We start from the raw sequence: 14,859 nt of genomic DNA, 5'->3' as shown, positions 1-14,859 counted from the left end.
GGAGCCCCCCCCCCCCAAGTGGCGTCTGTGGTCCGTCCGTCCGTTCCCCCCCCCCCCAAATAAACGGCGACCCTACAATAACACCGAGGGCCCGACAGGGACGCTTCCCCTCCCCTCCCGGGACCCCCGCCCTGCCCAAGATGGCGGCGCCCTGCCCCAAGATGGCGGCGCCCTGCCCCAAGATGGCGGCGCCCTGCCCCAAGATGGCGGCGCCCTGCCCCAAGATGGCGGCGCCCTGCCCCCAAGATGGCGGCGCCCATAAAGGAGCACCCAGCCGTTCACAGGGTTCTCTCGCGTACTCCCCGCCCCCTCCGCGTGACCGCGCGTTGATTGGCCGCGGAGTAAAAGAAAACGCGCGTCTCTATTGGCTGGGCGTGCGTCACGCGGCAGCGGCGGCGTCCAGTGTGCTGATTGGCTGCGGTAGTTCACGTGACCGGCGGAGAGGCGAGAAGCGGAGCGCGATCGCGCCGGAGCGTCCGGTCAGTGGCGGGAAGGGGGGGGGGGGGGGGGGGGGCAGTTTGTTACCGGGGTAACGGGGGCGGGGCTAAGTGGGTACGGGCACTTCCGGGAGGGGTGGGGTGAGGTTACCGGAGGGCTCCCGGAGGTGGTACCGGGGGGTCCTGGGGTTACGGTGTGGGTTCCCGGGGGGGGGGGGGGGGGGGCTCGGAGCTACCGGAGGGGTTCCCGGGGGGGGTCCCGGGGTTACGGTGTGGGTTCCCCGGGGGTGGGGGGGGCTCCGGAGCTACCGGGGGGGGTTCCGGGGTTCCTGGGGGGCCGGGGTCCCGGGGTTACGGTGTGGGTTCCCGGGGGGGGGGGGGGGGCTCCGGAGCTACCGGGGGGGGTTCCGGGGTTCCTGGGGGGCCGGGGTCCCGGGGTTACGGTGTGGGTTCCCGGAAGGGTCCCGGCGGGTTCCTGGGGCTACCGGAGGTGTTCCTGTGGGGGGATCCCGGAGGGGTCGCGGGGCTACCGGGCGGGTCCCGGCGGGGTTCTGGGGTTCCCGGGGGGGCGGGGCTGCAGGACCACCGAGGGCTCCCCGGTGCCATTCCCCCCCCCGCCCCCCCCCGCAGGCGATGCCGCTGCCCGTGGCCCTCCAGTCCCGCCTGGCCAAGCGGGGGCTGCTCAAGCACGTGGAGCCCGGTGAGGGGCGGGCCGCGTCGCGGGGGGGGGGGGAGGGGGGGACACGGGGCTCGGGGGAGGCTGGAGGGGGCCAGAGCGTGCCGGTGGTGCTCCGCTGCCCTGGGGGCGGGGCTTGCCATGGGGTGGGGCCCAGGAGTGGGGTTAGGGATGTGGTGGGGGCGGGGCCGGAGTGCTGTGGGGGCGGGGCCCGGCAGTGGGGTTAGGGCGTCGGGGGCGGGGCCAAGGGGGGGCGGGGCCAGGCGCTGGGGGTAGGGCTGCAGAGGTGGGGTGTTGCTGTGGGCGGGGCTGAGCACTGAGGGGGCGGGGCCGAGTGAAGGGGCGGGACCAGACAGATTAGCATTAGGACTGTGGGCGGGGCTAAGTGGTGAGGGGTGGGGCCAAATGCTGGGTTAGGGCTCCAGGGACGGGGTGTGGGCGGGGCTATGTGATGAGGGGGCGGGGCTAAGAGCAAGGGCAGGGCCAGACATGGGTTAGGGATGTGGCTGTGGGTGGGACTGAGCACTGAGGGGTGGGGCCTAGCATTGGTGGAGGCGGGGCCAGGGGCTGGGATGTGGTTGTGGGCGTGGCTAAGTGCTGAGGGGGCGGGGGCAGACACGGGTTGGGGGTGTGTGGGCGGGGCTGAGCACAGCGGGGGGGCTAGGCACCAGGGTTAGGGCTCAAGGCTGGGGCTAGGGTGGGGCCATGGGTGGGGCTGGGGGTGTGGCCAGCTCTTAGCCCCGCCCCCGGCAGAGCCAGAGGAGGAGATCATCGCGGAGGACTACGACGACGCCCACGTGGACTACGAGGCCTCGCGGCTGGAGGGGCTGCCCCCACCGTGGTACAAGGTCATCGACCCCACCTGGTGAGCCCCTATAGGGGCCATAGGGGCCCACGGGGGGGGGTGGGGGCCATAGGGACCTGCTGGGGGGGATATGGGGGCCATAGGGACCTGCTGGGGGGGGTGTGGGGGCCATAGGGACCTGCTGGGGGGTGTGTGGGGGACCTGCTGGGGGGGATATGGGGGCCATAGGGGCCCACGGGGGGGGTGTGGGGGCCATAGGGACCTGCTGGGGGGGGTGTGGGGGCCATAGGGACCCTTCCCAGGTGCCATGGGCGCTATAGACACTCTTTTCTGGGGGTGTAATGGCTGTAAAAAACTTCTTTAGGCATTATAGGGCCTATACGAACCTCTCGTAGTCCTATAAGGACCCTTCCCAAGCACTATAAAGGCTACAGGGGCCCTTTGCAGGCACTATAGGCACTATGGGGACCTTCCCAAGCCCTATAGAGACTACAGGAACTCCTTACTGCCACTATAGAAGGCTATAGAAATCTTTCTTGATCACTGTATGGGGTATAGGGATCTTTCTTGGGCACTGTAGGAGCTATAGGGCCCCTTCCCAGGGGCTATAGGAACCTTCTTGGGCTCTGTAGGAGCTATGGGGCCCCTTTTCTGGGGTTATAGTGGCCATAGGAACCTTCCTTGGACGCTATAGGGATCATCCTTGGGCACTATAAGAGCTATAGGGACCCTTACCAGGTGCCATAAGGGCTGTAGCAATCTTTCTTGGGCACTATAGGAACTATAAGGACCTTTCTTGGGCACTATTGGAGCATCAGGGAACCCTTCCAGAGGCTATAGGGGCTGTAAGGACCCTTCCCAGATGCTATAGGGGCTGTAGCAACCATTCTTGAGCACTATAGGGGGCTATAGGGCGCCTTCCCACAGGCTATAGGAGCCTTCTTAGGAACTTAGGTCCCCTTTTCAGGGGCTACAACAGCCATAGGAACCTTCACTTGGACACTATAAAAGCTATAGGCACCATTTCCAGGTGCCATAAAGACCTTTCTTGGGTCCTATAGGAGTTATAGAGAGCTGTGATGGGCACTATAGGGGCTGTAGGACCCCTTCCCAGGGCTATAGGAACCTTTCTTGGGCACTATAGCGGCTATAGGGCCCCGCCGCAAGGGCTGTAAGAACCTTTCTTGGGCACTACAGGAGTTATAGGGCCCCTTTCCGGGGCTATGGGGGCTGTAGAAACCTTCCCTGGGCGCTATAGGGGCTGTAGGGCCCCTATAGGGCCCGCTATAGGATCCACCCGGCCCCACAGCGGGCTGCCCTACTACTGGAACGTGGAGAGCGACCTGGTGTCGTGGTTGTCCCCGAACGACCCCAACTCCGTCATCACCAAAGCCGCCAAGAGACCCAAGGGGGGGCAAGGTGAGTCCAGGGGGGGTGTCCCCCAAATCGGGGGGGGGGGTTTGGGGGGTGTGTGTCCCTCCCCCTTCCCCTGACCCCCAGGCCCCCTCCCCCCCCCCATTTTGGCACCAGCAGAACCTGAGGAACCCCCCGAGCGGGGCTACGAGAAGGAGGAGCCCCCCCGAGAGCGGCGCTTCCACCGGCGCGACGAGCTGGCGCCGTACCCCAAGAGCAAGAAAGGTGCGTTTGGGGGGGTGGGGGACCCCCCCTCAATTTGGGGTGGGGCTGCGACTGTTTTGGGGGGGGGTTACCCCAAATTTGAGCCACGCCAACCCCCCCCCCCCCCCTTTTCCCACCCCAAAAGGCAGCCGCAAGGACGAGGAGCTGGACCCCATGGACCCCAGCGCCTACTCGGACGCCCCCCGGTAAGTCATTTGGGGGGGGGTTTAGGGGGGTCCTAAATTATTGGGGGACCCCTTGTGACCCTTCCCCCCCATATTTTCACCAGGGGGACGTGGTCAACGGGGCTCCCCAAGCGGAACGAGGCGAAGACGGGGGCCGATACGACGGCGGCCGGGCCCCTCTTCCAACAACGCCCCTACCCCAGCCCGGGGGCCGTGCTGCGAGCCAACGCCGAGGCGTCCCGCGGCAAGGAGTGACCCCCCCAAATCCCCCCCCCGGGCCCCCCAAATCCCCGGGGACCCCCCCAAACCCCCCCCATGGGCCCCCCCAAATCCCCAGGGACACCCCCAACCCCCCCCAAATCTCTCCCTTTGGTGGAATAAACGCTGCTGCAGCGCCACGGTGGGTGGAGTAAAAAAGGGGGGGGGGGTGTTTATTGGAGGGGGGGGTGTCGCACGCGCGTGTGCGAGGGTTTGCACGAGGGGACGGCCTCGCACGGGTCTCTCAACCCAAGAGGCTGAGGCGACACAGGTCCTCGCACGAGGGGCCTTCCTCCTCCTCCTCGCACGCGGGGCCTCGCACGCTCACCTCGGCACGGGAGGGGCCTTCCTTGCACAGGGGGGCTTCCTCTTCCTCACACGAGGGGGCTTGCACGCGTGTCTCCTCGCACGAGGGTCCCTCCCCCTCCTCGCACAAGGGTCCTTCCTCACACAAGGGTCCCTCCTCCTCCTCGCACGAGGGTCCTTCCTTGCACAAGGCTCCCTCCTCCTCCTCGCACGAGGGTCCTTCCTCGCACAAGGCTCCCTCCTCCTCCTCGCACGAGGGCCCCCGCCCTCCCGCCAGCCGCTGGTGGCGGCGCAGGAAGCACGCCCGGGCGTAGGGGGGGGCGATGGGGGGCGCGGGGGGGGGCACGTAGCTGTAGGGCTTCTCCGGGGCCAGCTGGGGGGGGGAGAGGAGCTCCCAGTTCCTCCCAGTATATCTCACCAGTGCTGGAGGCTGAGGGAGTCCCCCAGTTCCTCCCGCCCCACAACCATAGCTGTAGGTAAAGCATCTCCCAGTACCTCCCAGTGTATCCCAGTAACCTCAATTTCTGCAAAAAACTCATAGGATTTCTCCCAGTATATCCCAGTTCCCCCCAGTAACCGCAGGGAGTAGATACAGGTTCTCCCAGTACCACCCCATAACCACAAGAGGCAGATAAAGGGTCTCCTACCATGCTCCCAGTATATCCTAGTGCCGCCCTAAACCGGCAATATATAGACAGGAGATCCTATAGGGACCCCCAGTACTCTCCCACTATATCCCAGTACCCTCCCCGTATTTCCCAGTGCCACCCCATACCTAAAAGAGGGTCTCCCAAGACCCTCCTAGTGCCTCCCAGTTCATTCCAGGCCTTGCAGGAGGCTCTAAGGGTTCCCACGGTTTCCCCAGTGCCCCCCAGTAGCTCCCAGTTTACCCCAGTACCTGCAGGGGGTAGGTGCGGTCGGGGTCGTAGGCGCTCAGGTCGCCGCAGGCCACGAAGGGGACGATCACCCGCGAGGGGCCCGAGAGCTGGGACAGGGCCAGGCCTGGGGGAGGGGGGACATACAACACATGAGGGGGGGCCCCAAACCACCAGGGACCCCCCAGCCCCCAAAACCCCCCCACCCCCTGCCCAGGGACACCCCCCCGAGGATCCCAAAATGCCCCAAGGAATCCCCCACTCCCCAGGGACAGCCCCCCCCACCCCCAAATCCCTAGGGACCCACCAATCCCCCCCAAGGACACCCTAGAGACCCCCAAAATCCCCAGAGATATCCCAAAAACCCCAAGGACCCCCCAAATCCCTCCACAGACCCCCAAAGCCCCCAGGGAACCCCGCAATATCCCTTAAAGATCCCCAAAACCTCCCTAGGGACCCCCCCAGACTTCCCAGAGATACCCCAAAAGCCCCCCAAGGACTCGCTCCAAATCCCTCCAGGGACCCCCCCCCCCCAGTATCCCTTAAGGACCCCCCCAAACCCCCCCAATGATCCCTCCAGGGACCCCCCAAACTCCCTAAGGACCTGCCAACCTCCCCCTTCCCCAGACCCTCTCAAAATCCCTCCAGGGACACCCCAATATCCCTCAAAGACCCCAAAACCATCTAGGGACCCCCCAAACCCCTTCCCCTCCAAGGACCCGCCCCCCCAAAATCCACAAACCCCCTCCAGCGACCCCCAAAGCCCCCAAGGACAACCCCCCACCCCAGAATCCCCCAACCTCCCAGACACCCCAAAATCCTCTCAGAACCCCTCCAAAAAGTACCCAGTATCTCCCCCAAAATGCACCCAGGGACCCGCCAACCCCCACAAGGGACAGCCAGAGACCCCAAAATCCCCCCGGAGACCCCAAAACCTCAGGGACCCCCCCAAAACCTCACCAGCATCGGGGTCAAGCAGGGGGTTGTCCATGGTGGGGACGTAGCCTTCGGGGGGGCTGTAACCACGGCAGACGACGAAAGCCTCTGGGGGGGTGGGGATGATACAGGGGAGGTGTTGGGGGGTTCCCCAAAAGCCGGGGGGGTTCCCCAAAAAGCCGGGGGGGGGGGGTGGTCCTCACCGATGCTGGAGTTGCGGCTGCTGCGGGGCTTGGCGCAGGTGACGTCGGGGAAGAAGAGGCGCAGTTGGGCGTAGAGCAGCGTCACCTCCTTTCCCCGGAAAATCTGGGGGTGGGGGGGGGGTCAGCGCACCCCTTTTTGGGGGTGGGGGGGCCCCCACACTGACCCCACCCCCAACACGGACTTACTTTAGCCACAAAGGTGCCCCCTTTTTTCAAGACGTGGGTGGTGATGTTCAGCGCCTGGTGGAGTTAAGACACACACACCCCCCCCCGAAGGAGTTTTGGGGGGGAATGTGGGGGTTTTGGGGTGTCCCCCCCGGGTCAGGGGACCCCCAGGGACTGTGTGGGGGTCTCACTGGGGGGTTGGCGGGGGATTTAACCTCACTTACCGCCAACAGTAGCTGAGCTTGGATGTATTCGTCCAGGTCATGCAGCCCCGTCACTGGGGGGGATGTGTGTGGAATTTGGGGTTCAGTGGGGTTAAAAGCCCCCCCCCAACTTCCAGCCCCCCCAAAACTCACCATCAGGGGCCCCGTCGCAGACCACCAGGTCGGCCGGCTGCCCCTCGAAGTGGCGTTGGATCTCCTGGGCCGTGGAGACCTGGGGAGGGGGGGCAAACGGGGGGAGAAATGGGGGTCCCCAGAGGGAGATATGGAGTCTTGGGGGGAAATGGAAGGTTGGGGGTGTCTCTGAGGGGGGGGGTGGGGGGGAGAATTGGGGTCTGGGGGTGCCCGTGGGGGGGGGGAAATGGGGATTTGGGGGGGCCTGAGAGGGATAAGTGGGGGCTGGGGGCGCCCTGGGGGGGGATAAATGGGGTGCTGGGGGGATCACGGAGGGCTACAGGGGTTGGGGAGGGTTTGTAGGGGCAGGACCCACGTTGGGGATGGGGGGGTTTGTGGGGGGGCATGGCATGGGGGTTTGGGGCAGCTGTGGAGGGTTTGGGGGGGCCTGGGGGGGATAAATAGGGGTTGGGGGGGCCCTGGGGGGGAAATGGGGGCTCCCCATGGGTCTGGGGGGGGTCACAGGGGGCTATAGGGGTTTGGGAGGGTCCGTAGAAGCAGGACCCACCCTGGGGATGGGGGGTTTGGGGGGGGCTGTGGAGGGTTTTGGGGGGGGGCACCCACCTTGGTGATGTCCCCCTGGATCTGCAGCACCCCCGGGAGGGGGGCCATGGCCTGGAGATCCACCGCCACCACCTGCACCGGGGACCCCGGGGCCCCCCTGGAGGGCGGTCAACCCCCAATAACCCCCTGGGACTCCCATTACCCCTCTGGGACCCCCAGTACCCCCCCACATCCACCCTGACCCCCAAACCACCCCCGGCGCCCCCCAATCTCCCCCCACTGCTGCTCCTCACAGCTGCTCCAGGGACCCCCAAAATACACCCCCCAAGCTCTCCCAGGCCCCCAAACTGGGACTCCCAGTCCCCCTCAGCCCCCCCCAAACTGGGACTCACAGTCCTCCCAGAGCCTCCCCAGTCCTTCCAACTGGGACACCCAGTCCCTGTCAGTCCCTCCAATCTGGGACTCCCAGTCCCCCCAGCCCCCCCAAACCAGCCCCCCCAGCCCCCAAACTGTGACTCCCAGTTCCCCCAGTCTCCCTCAGCTCCCCAGACTGGGACTCCCAGTACCCCCAGCCAACCTCAGCCCCCCCAGACTGGGAATCCCGGTCCCCCAGAGTCCCCCAAACTGGGACTCCCAGTTCCCCTCAGCCCCCCAAATGAAGACTCCCAGTCCCTCCAGAGCCCCTCAGCCCCTCTAGCCCCCAAGCTGTGACTCCCAGTCCCTCCAGCACCCCCAAACTGGGACTCCCAGTCCCCCCACCAACACCCACCTCAGCTTGCGGCTCAGCACCTGGCTCCAGCTCCCGGGGGCCGCGCAGAGATCCACGGCGCGTTGCACGCCTGGGTGACACCGGTCACTGGGGGTCCCCCTCCCCGGATCCCTGGGCCCCCCCCCCCGGGCCCCTGGGTCCCCCTCCCAGTAACCCCATACCCTGAAAGAGCTGGAAGCGCTGGTCGAGCTGGAGCAGCTTGAAGGCGCTGCGGGCGCGCCATCCCTCCTCCTTGGCCAGGCGGTAATAGATATCGCGCTTATCCTTGGAGGAACGGCCCATGGTGGGTTTCTGTAGGTCCTACCGTAAACAAACCCGCTGTTTACGTTAGGGGTGGTAAAAAATAAGGGGGAACCAGCGGTTCCAGGCTTCCCCCACGGGTTACAAAAAACCTTGTAATTTATTTAATGCCTATAATTTACTAAACCCGCTATAAAACATCCGTAATGCGGTTATTTGCGGTCTTGTTATAGTGTACGTCCTCCCATAAACCATCACTGAAGTAGTGCGCATGCGCAATCCCCCCGCGCACGCGCATTACTTCCCTCCCGCAGTGGCGCATGCGCATTACCCCCCGGTTCGGCGCATGCGCTGCAGAGCACAGCGCGCACCTCCGGCCCTGCGCATGCGCCATGGCCCCCCCCCCCGGTAATCGGTAGCCTCCCCAGCCCCCTCCCCTGCCGCTGTCTTACCGAATAAAAAAAGGACTCGCGAGCACACCGGGGCGCCCGGAGAGGAACCGGAGGGAGCGGGACGAAAGAGGCGACGGGAAGCGGTAGAGAAGCGGTGAGGGGAAGGGCGGGCGCAACGCGCATGCGCGAAGCCGTGAGGGGAATGAGGTGGGGGGGACGCGCGCGAGCGCGTGGGGCTGGTTTGCCGCCGTTTCCCCAGCGCGCATGCGCGCGCCGCGGGGCATGCTGGGACCTGTAGTCCGCGCTCTATAGGGATATATAGGGGACCCCCCCCCCCTATCGTGAGGCACACACCTTCCCGCCATGCGATAGGCGCGATAGACCCCCCGGATCCGGTAACGCAGCGAAAAAATTCCCTTTATTTCCCAATATATCGCCCCAAAAAGCATTCCCTTGGCCGGCGCGCGGGGTGGGTGTGTCTCCCCGTGAGGAAACTGAGGCACGAACGGTTCGAGGCACTTGCGAAGGCGGTTTTTTTTTTGGGGGGGGGGGGGGGGGGGCGGGGGGCACCCGCTTGAGAGACACCCCCCCCCCACATACCCCTATACCCCTCCCGGGGGGACCCAGGCGTCCGGGCCCCTCCCCACCCCCCTCAATAATTTAAGGCGCCCCCCCCCCCCGCCGAGGGAGGGAGGGGGGAGTTTTGGGGTGTCTTGCTGCGGATGGGGGGGTGTCACGCGCCATCCGGGGACTCTGTGGGGGGGCACACAAAGGGGGGGGGATTAGGAACCCCAACTGGACCCCAGTTACCCCATAGGGCAGCTTCCTCCCTCCCAGTGTCCCCCACAGGGCAGCCCCCCTTCCAGTCCCTCCCAGTTCCCCCCTTAGGGTAACTCCCCCCACCCCACCCCGTGCTCCCAGCCCCCCCCCCAGGTCAGCTCCCCATCCTGTCCCTCCCAGTTACACCCCATAGGGCAGCCCCCCTTCCAGTCCCTCCCAGTTCCCCCCTTAGGGTAACTCCCCCCACCCCACCCCGTGCTCCCAGCCCCCCCCCCAGGTCAGCTCCCCATCCTGTCCCTCCCAGTTACCCCCCATAGGGCAGCTCCCCCGCCCCACCCCGTGCTCCCAGCCCCCCCCAGTCAGCTCCCCCCGCTCCCAGTACGCACCGGAGGGGGCGGCGGTGTGGCCCTGCCGGGTGGGCAGGGTGATGTAGGCGTCGTAGCCCAGCAGGATCCCCGCCAGGAGCCCAAAGACCTTGGGGGACGGGGGGGTGGGTCAGAGACGCCCCCTGGGACCCCCCAACCCCCCCCCCCCCCCGCCCCCCAACCCCCATTCTCACCCCGGCTGTGATGCCGGCGCCGTCCCTGTGCCCGATGATGACGATGAGGGAGGTGATGATGAAGAGCAGGCACCCGCTGACACAGCGGATGAAGTCCTGGGGAACACGGACGTACAGACACAGTGTGACACGCAGACACACGCCCCCCCGCCCCCCCAAATACCCCCAAACCTCCTCCCAGCCCCACAAGTGCCCCCCCCAAACACCCCCAAGCCCCCTCCTGGCCCCCCAAGTGCCCCCACAAAACTCCCAGCCCCCCAAATCTCCTCTCAATCCTCAAGTGCCCCCCCCAAATATCCCCAAATACCCTCTCAGCCCCCCAAACCCCCTCCTGGCTCCCCAAGTGCCCCCCCCCAACACCCCCAAACCCCCTCTGAGCCCCCAGGTGCCCTCCCAAACACCCCTAAATCCCCTCCCAGCCCCCTGAAACACCCCCAGCCCCCTCCCAGCCAAACAAGTGCCCCCCCCAAACACCCCCAAGCCCCCTCCTGGCCCCCCAAGTGCCTCCCCAAACCCCCTCCTATCCCCCTGAGTGTCCCCCAAGCCCTCTCCTGGCCCCCCAAGCGCCCTCCCAGCCCCCTGAGCGTCCCCCAAGTGACCCCTCCAAACACCCCCAAGCCCCATCCTGGCCCCCCAGGTGCCCCCCCAACCCCCTCCCAGCCCCGGAAGTGCCCCCCCCAGCCCCCCCCAACCCCCTCCCAGCCCCGGAAGTGCCCCCCAAACCCCCTCCCAGCCCCGGAAGTGCCCCCCCAGCCCCCCCAAACCCCCTCCCGGCCCACCAGGTGCCCCCCACTCACAGTCCAGCCCCAGTGGATGAAGGGCAGGCGGGGGGGCAGGCGGATCCCCCAGGCCAGCAGCAGCAGGGCGGCGAAGATCAGCTCGCAGACGGCCAGCCCCGTATAGCCCGGCGTGTGCGACGCCCCATAGCACACCAGCACCAGCACGCACAGCGCCTATGGATCGGCCACCTATAGCGCCTACACGGCCCCTCCGGGGAGCGGGGGCACGCTGCGCCCTCAGCCCACCCTGGGGGGCTCCCCATTCCTGCACAGTCCCCCGGGCCTATAGCCCCCCATACCCTCCTTATGCTGCCCTCCAGACCCCCTATAGCGCCTCCTATAGATCTTCCATACTGCCCCCCATAGACGCTCCATAGCGACCCTTGTAGAGCCTCATATATAACTTGTGTGACACACCCTATAGGGCCCACAGGGCCTCTTACACCCTGTAGGGTGCCCTCTATAGGTCTGTGATGTCCGCTTTAGGGTCCCTATACCATTGCCTGTAGGTTGCTATCGTTTTCTATAGGTGCCCCGTGGCCCTGCTGTAGGTGGCCATGGGGGACTCTATAAGCTTTCTGTAGAATACCCTATAGATTTTTTACAGGGCTCCTTATGGAGCTCCCATAGTTATGGATATATATAATATAAAGTCAGAACCTATAGGCTTCCTATAGACCGCCCATATCGGCGCCTATAGCACACCCTATAGACTCCCATAGCGTCCCCTAGAGGTACAGGGCGCTATACGGTTCCTTATACCACTGCTATATCATTGTCTACAGGTTACTATAGATACCCTATAGAGCTCCTGTGGCGCTTCTATAGCGTTACCTATAGAGCGCCTATAAGGTTGCCCAAAGGGCTCCTATAGCACTGCCCATAGGGTCCTCTATAGGGCACTGTGGGGCCCCCTCACCGGGCGCCCATAACGTCCCTCTATAGGTCCCTGCAGGTTGCTTATAGAGCTGCCATAGGGTCCCCTTACGGGACGCCTGCGGCACGCCGCGCCAGGCCCCGCCCCCGGCCCCGCCCCCCCGCGCGTGGGCGGCGGGACAAGGCACCGCTGTGAGGCGCGGCGGGGAGGGGCGGGGCAACAAGCGCCATGGCAACGGCACAGCCGCGCCCTTAAAGGGGCGACGGCGTCGGGTTGGGCCCCGCCGAGCGCTTCGAGGGGCTCTTAAAAGGGCAAGGGCAGATACGGGGGTCTTAAAGGGGCAAGGGCAGGTAGGGGAGTCTTAAAGGGGCAGGCTCCCTCGATTCCCATAAAGGGGCAGCGCACCGGCTGTGACGCACAGAAGGTGGCGGGAAGGGGTGAGCCCCACCCTGCCTGCAGCCATAACGGTTGGCATGAGGATCCGGGCACCGCCCAACCCCCCCCCCCGCACCCCCCACCCCCCACCCGGGAAGGGATGCAGGCATTCGGGGTGTGCCGCCCGCCCCCCCCCCCAATTTCAAACCAAGGCTCTGTGCCAATCAGGGAGCGGATTCCTCCCCGCTGCCCCGCCCTCCGTTAACCCCTTCGCTACCACCTCATTCGCAAGGGCGTTGTCCCTCTACGTGCCCAAAAATGGGGGGGGGGGGATGCATGCATCCCCCTGGGGGAAAAGGTTGGGGGGAAGCAGGGACCCAGGCGTGCGGGCATCCCCCACCTCCATGGGTGTCATCCCCCCCAGATTAGGGACCGTTGTACCCCCTCCAAAGGAGCAATGAGGCATCGTGCTCCCCCGAAACAGGGACCCAAGCACCCTAGTGCACACCACACCCACACCCCCCCCCCCAAAAAAAAAGGGGACCCAAGCGTTAGGGTACCCCTCCCCAGGGGGGGACCCATCATCCCCGCCCCCCATGCGGCAGCAGCTCCTCCTGGGGCTCCCCCCCGGTCCCAGGGGTCCCCTCCCTCCCCTCCCCGGGGATTCCCCCCCCACCCTCCGGGGGTCCCCCCCACCCCATCCCCGGGGTCCTTACGATCTCCCCGATGAGCACCAGCCCCTTGTGGGTGCGGCTGAAGGCGAGGCAGGTCTGGGGGCAGCTCTGGGAGCTGCCAGCCTCCATGGTGGGGCGGCGGTACCTGGAACGGGGGGGGGGGGGGGAGCCCCGTGGGGGGGGGAGCCCCAGAGAAGGGCGGGGAGCGGGCCCCGAGGGGCGGGGCCTGGCGGCGGGGGCGGGGCCAGGCGCGGAGGGAAGCGGTGGGGAAGCCTCTGAGTGGACGCTGAGGGGGCCCTCAGGGGGCGGGGTTTAAGGGAGGGGGCGGGGTTTAGAGCGGGGAAGCCCCTCTCTGTGACTGGAGGGGAAGCGGGAACGCGGGTGGGCGGGGCTTAAGGCAGGGGGAACCCCTAGCGATTGGGGGTCTGAGGGGCGGGGCTTGTAGGAGGCGGGGTTTGGAGCAGTGAAATGCTTTGGGAAGTGGGTGGGGGCGTGGCTTGGAGGGGCGGGGTTTGTAATTGGGATGTCCCCTGGGATTGGTGGAGGCGCTGGGGAAGCCCCTAACGGTGGTGGCGCGGGGCTTTGGAGGGGGCGTGGCCTCATCGGGGGCGGGGCTTAGGTGTGTTCGGATGGGCGGGGGGGAATCCTTGGGGGGGAGAGGGTTGGGGGGGCCCTGGGGGCGGGGGGGGGGGTAGTTGGGGAGCCCCAGCGGTGGCTGGGGGGACCCATTGGGAATTAGGGGGTCTTTGGGGGGCTTTAGAGAGGTCTGGGGGAGTCCTGGGGCTGCTGGGGGGGTCCCGGATGGATACTGGGGTGCTCCGGGGGTCCCAGGTGGGTGTTTGGGGGTCCGCCAGGGGGGGTGTCCACCCCCCGCTCCTTTCCAGAGCTGTTGGGGGGGGCCCCCCCCTTTCTTTTGGGGTGACTCAATCGGCAGGATGTGGGCAGCACCCCGCCCTGCCGGATGTCGGGGGGGGGGGGAATGACTCAGGGAGGCACCCGTGGGGGGTCCCCAAAAAAGGGGAGAGGGCAACCCCCCCCCATGGGACCCCAAAAAATGGGGTGGACCCACATTCCCCCCCAGTGAATGGGGGGGGGCCGTTGTGTAGCTTGAAGGGCGGCCCCCCAAAATGGAGGGTTCCTTCCAGTTTAAGGGGGGTAATGGAGGGTTTGGGGGGGCTCCGGGATGTGCCGAGGGGTTTGGGGGGGGCCGATGGGGGGTTTGGGGGGGCTCCGGGATGTACCGAGGGGTCTGGGGGGGCCGATGGGGGGTTTTGGGGGGGCTCCGGGATGTGCCGAGGGGTTTGGGGGGGCCGATGGGGGGGTTTGGGGGGGGCTCCGGGATGTGCCGAGGGGTTTGGGGGGCCGATGGGGGGATTTGGGGGGGCTCTGGGATGTACCGAGGGGTTTGGGGGGCCGATGGGGGGTTTGGGGGGGCTCCGGGATGTGCCGAGGGTTTTGGGGGGGGCCGATGGGGGGGGTTTGGGGGGGCTCCGGGATGTACCGAGTGTTTTGGGGGGGCCGATGGGGGGATTTGGGGGGGCTCCGGGATGTGCCGAGGGTTTTGGGGGGGCCGATGGGGGGTTTGGGGGGGGCTCCGGGATGTGCCGAGGGGTTTGGGGGGCCGATGGGGGTTTGGGGGGGCTCCGGGATGTACCGAGGGGTTTGGGGGGGCCGATGAGGGGTTTGGGGGGGCTCCGGGATGTACCGAGGGGTTTGGGGGGGCCGATGGGGGGGTTTGGGGGGCTCCGGGATGTACCGAGGGGTCTGGGGGGGGCCGATGGGGGGTTTGGGGGGGCTCCGGGATGTACCGAGGGGTTTGGGGGGGGCCGATGGGGGGGTTTGGGGGGGCTCCGGATGTACGAGGGGTTTGGGGGGGCCGATGGGGGGATTTGTGGGGGCTCCGGGATGTACCGAGGGGTTTGGGGGGGCCGATGGGGGGTTTGGGGGGGCTCTGGGATGTACCGAGGGGTTTGGGGGGGCCGATGGGGGGATTTGTGGGGGCTCCGGATGTACCGAGGGTTTTGGGGGGGGGCCGATGGGGGGATTTGGGGG

The 14,859-nt window shown here is 66.5% G+C and overlaps 3 protein-coding genes across 6 annotated transcripts; 1 reads left to right on the top strand and 2 right to left on the bottom strand.

The window, feature by feature from the left end:
- Positions 1-322: 322 nt before the first annotated feature.
- Positions 323-10,065, top strand: PQBP1 (polyglutamine binding protein 1). 4 transcript variants are annotated; one of them, XM_064440170.1, is made up of 8 exons: positions 323-479; positions 1,068-1,137; positions 1,867-1,978; positions 3,228-3,337; positions 3,449-3,556; positions 3,681-3,741; positions 3,825-3,996; positions 10,053-10,065. In XM_064440170.1, exons 2-7 carry the CDS (start codon positions 1,071-1,073, stop codon positions 3,973-3,975), a joined length of 609 nt encoding a protein of 202 aa, XP_064296240.1. In that variant the 5' UTR covers positions 323-479; positions 1,068-1,070; the 3' UTR covers positions 3,976-3,996; positions 10,053-10,065. The 4 variants fall into 4 exon arrangements, with proteins under 4 accessions (XP_064296240.1, XP_064296241.1, XP_064296242.1 ...); XM_064440171.1 differs by lacking the exon at positions 10,053-10,065 and adding an exon at positions 7,570-7,579; XM_064440172.1 differs by lacking the exon at positions 10,053-10,065 and having other exon boundaries at positions 3,452-3,556; positions 3,825-4,118.
- On the bottom strand, positions 4,122-8,974 carry FTSJ1 (FtsJ RNA 2'-O-methyltransferase 1). Its single transcript, XM_064440168.1, has 11 exons — positions 8,824-8,974; positions 8,293-8,431; positions 8,132-8,201; positions 7,423-7,519; positions 6,820-6,898; positions 6,688-6,740; positions 6,485-6,538; positions 6,299-6,401; positions 6,120-6,203; positions 5,183-5,286; positions 4,122-4,657 (listed from the first exon to the last, which is right to left on the bottom strand). The coding sequence occupies exons 1-11, from the start codon at positions 8,944-8,946 to the stop codon at positions 4,223-4,225; spliced, it is 1,341 nt and encodes a 446-aa protein (XP_064296238.1). The 5' UTR covers positions 8,947-8,974; the 3' UTR covers positions 4,122-4,222.
- PLP2 (proteolipid protein 2) lies at positions 9,314-12,993 on the bottom strand. The gene is made up of 5 exons (XM_064440173.1): positions 12,850-12,993; positions 10,900-11,055; positions 10,103-10,198; positions 9,930-10,017; positions 9,314-9,516 (listed from the first exon to the last, which is right to left on the bottom strand). The coding sequence occupies exons 1-5, from the start codon at positions 12,934-12,936 to the stop codon at positions 9,497-9,499; spliced, it is 447 nt and encodes a 148-aa protein (XP_064296243.1). The 5' UTR covers positions 12,937-12,993; the 3' UTR covers positions 9,314-9,496.
- Between the last annotated feature and the right edge of the window lie 1,866 nt (positions 12,994-14,859).

Source organism: Phalacrocorax carbo, unplaced genomic scaffold (assembly GCF_963921805.1).
Source record: "Phalacrocorax carbo unplaced genomic scaffold, bPhaCar2.1 SCAFFOLD_431, whole genome shotgun sequence".
NCBI lineage: Eukaryota > Metazoa > Chordata > Aves > Suliformes > Phalacrocoracidae > Phalacrocorax > Phalacrocorax carbo.
The sequence above is the reverse complement of the archived record's forward strand: the minus strand, read 5'-3'. Positions and strand labels throughout refer to the sequence as shown.

Excerpts from the sequence above, each read along its gene's own strand:
- PQBP1 (XM_064440170.1), top strand. The coding sequence starts at position 1,071 with ATGCCGCTGCCCGTGGCCCTCCAGTCCCGCCTGGCCAAGCGGGGGCTG. Across the intron at positions 1,138-1,866 it reads GCTCAAGCACGTGGAGCCCG|AGCCAGAGGAGGAGATCATC; the intron begins GTGAGGGGCGGG and ends CGCCCCCGGCAG. Across the intron at positions 3,557-3,680 it reads GTACCCCAAGAGCAAGAAAG|GCAGCCGCAAGGACGAGGAG; the intron begins GTGCGTTTGGGG and ends CCACCCCAAAAG.
- FTSJ1 (XM_064440168.1), bottom strand. The coding sequence starts at position 8,946 with ATGCGCGTTGCGCCCGCCCTTCCCCTCACCGCTTCTCTACCGCTTCCC. Across the intron at positions 6,899-7,422 it reads TCCAGGGGGACATCACCAAG|GTCTCCACGGCCCAGGAGAT; the intron begins GTGGGTGCCCCC and ends CCCCCTCCCCAG. Across the intron at positions 6,741-6,819 it reads CTGCGACGGGGCCCCTGATG|TGACGGGGCTGCATGACCTG; the intron begins GTGAGTTTTGGG and ends CATCCCCCCCAG.
- PLP2 (XM_064440173.1), bottom strand. The coding sequence starts at position 12,936 with ATGGAGGCTGGCAGCTCCCAGAGCTGCCCCCAGACCTGCCTCGCCTTC. Across the intron at positions 10,199-10,899 it reads TCATCCACTGGGGCTGGACT|GACTTCATCCGCTGTGTCAG; the intron begins GTGAGTGGGGGG and ends CGTGTTCCCCAG. Across the intron at positions 10,018-10,102 it reads GCGCCGGCATCACAGCCGGG|GTCTTTGGGCTCCTGGCGGG; the intron begins GTGAGAATGGGG and ends CCGTCCCCCAAG.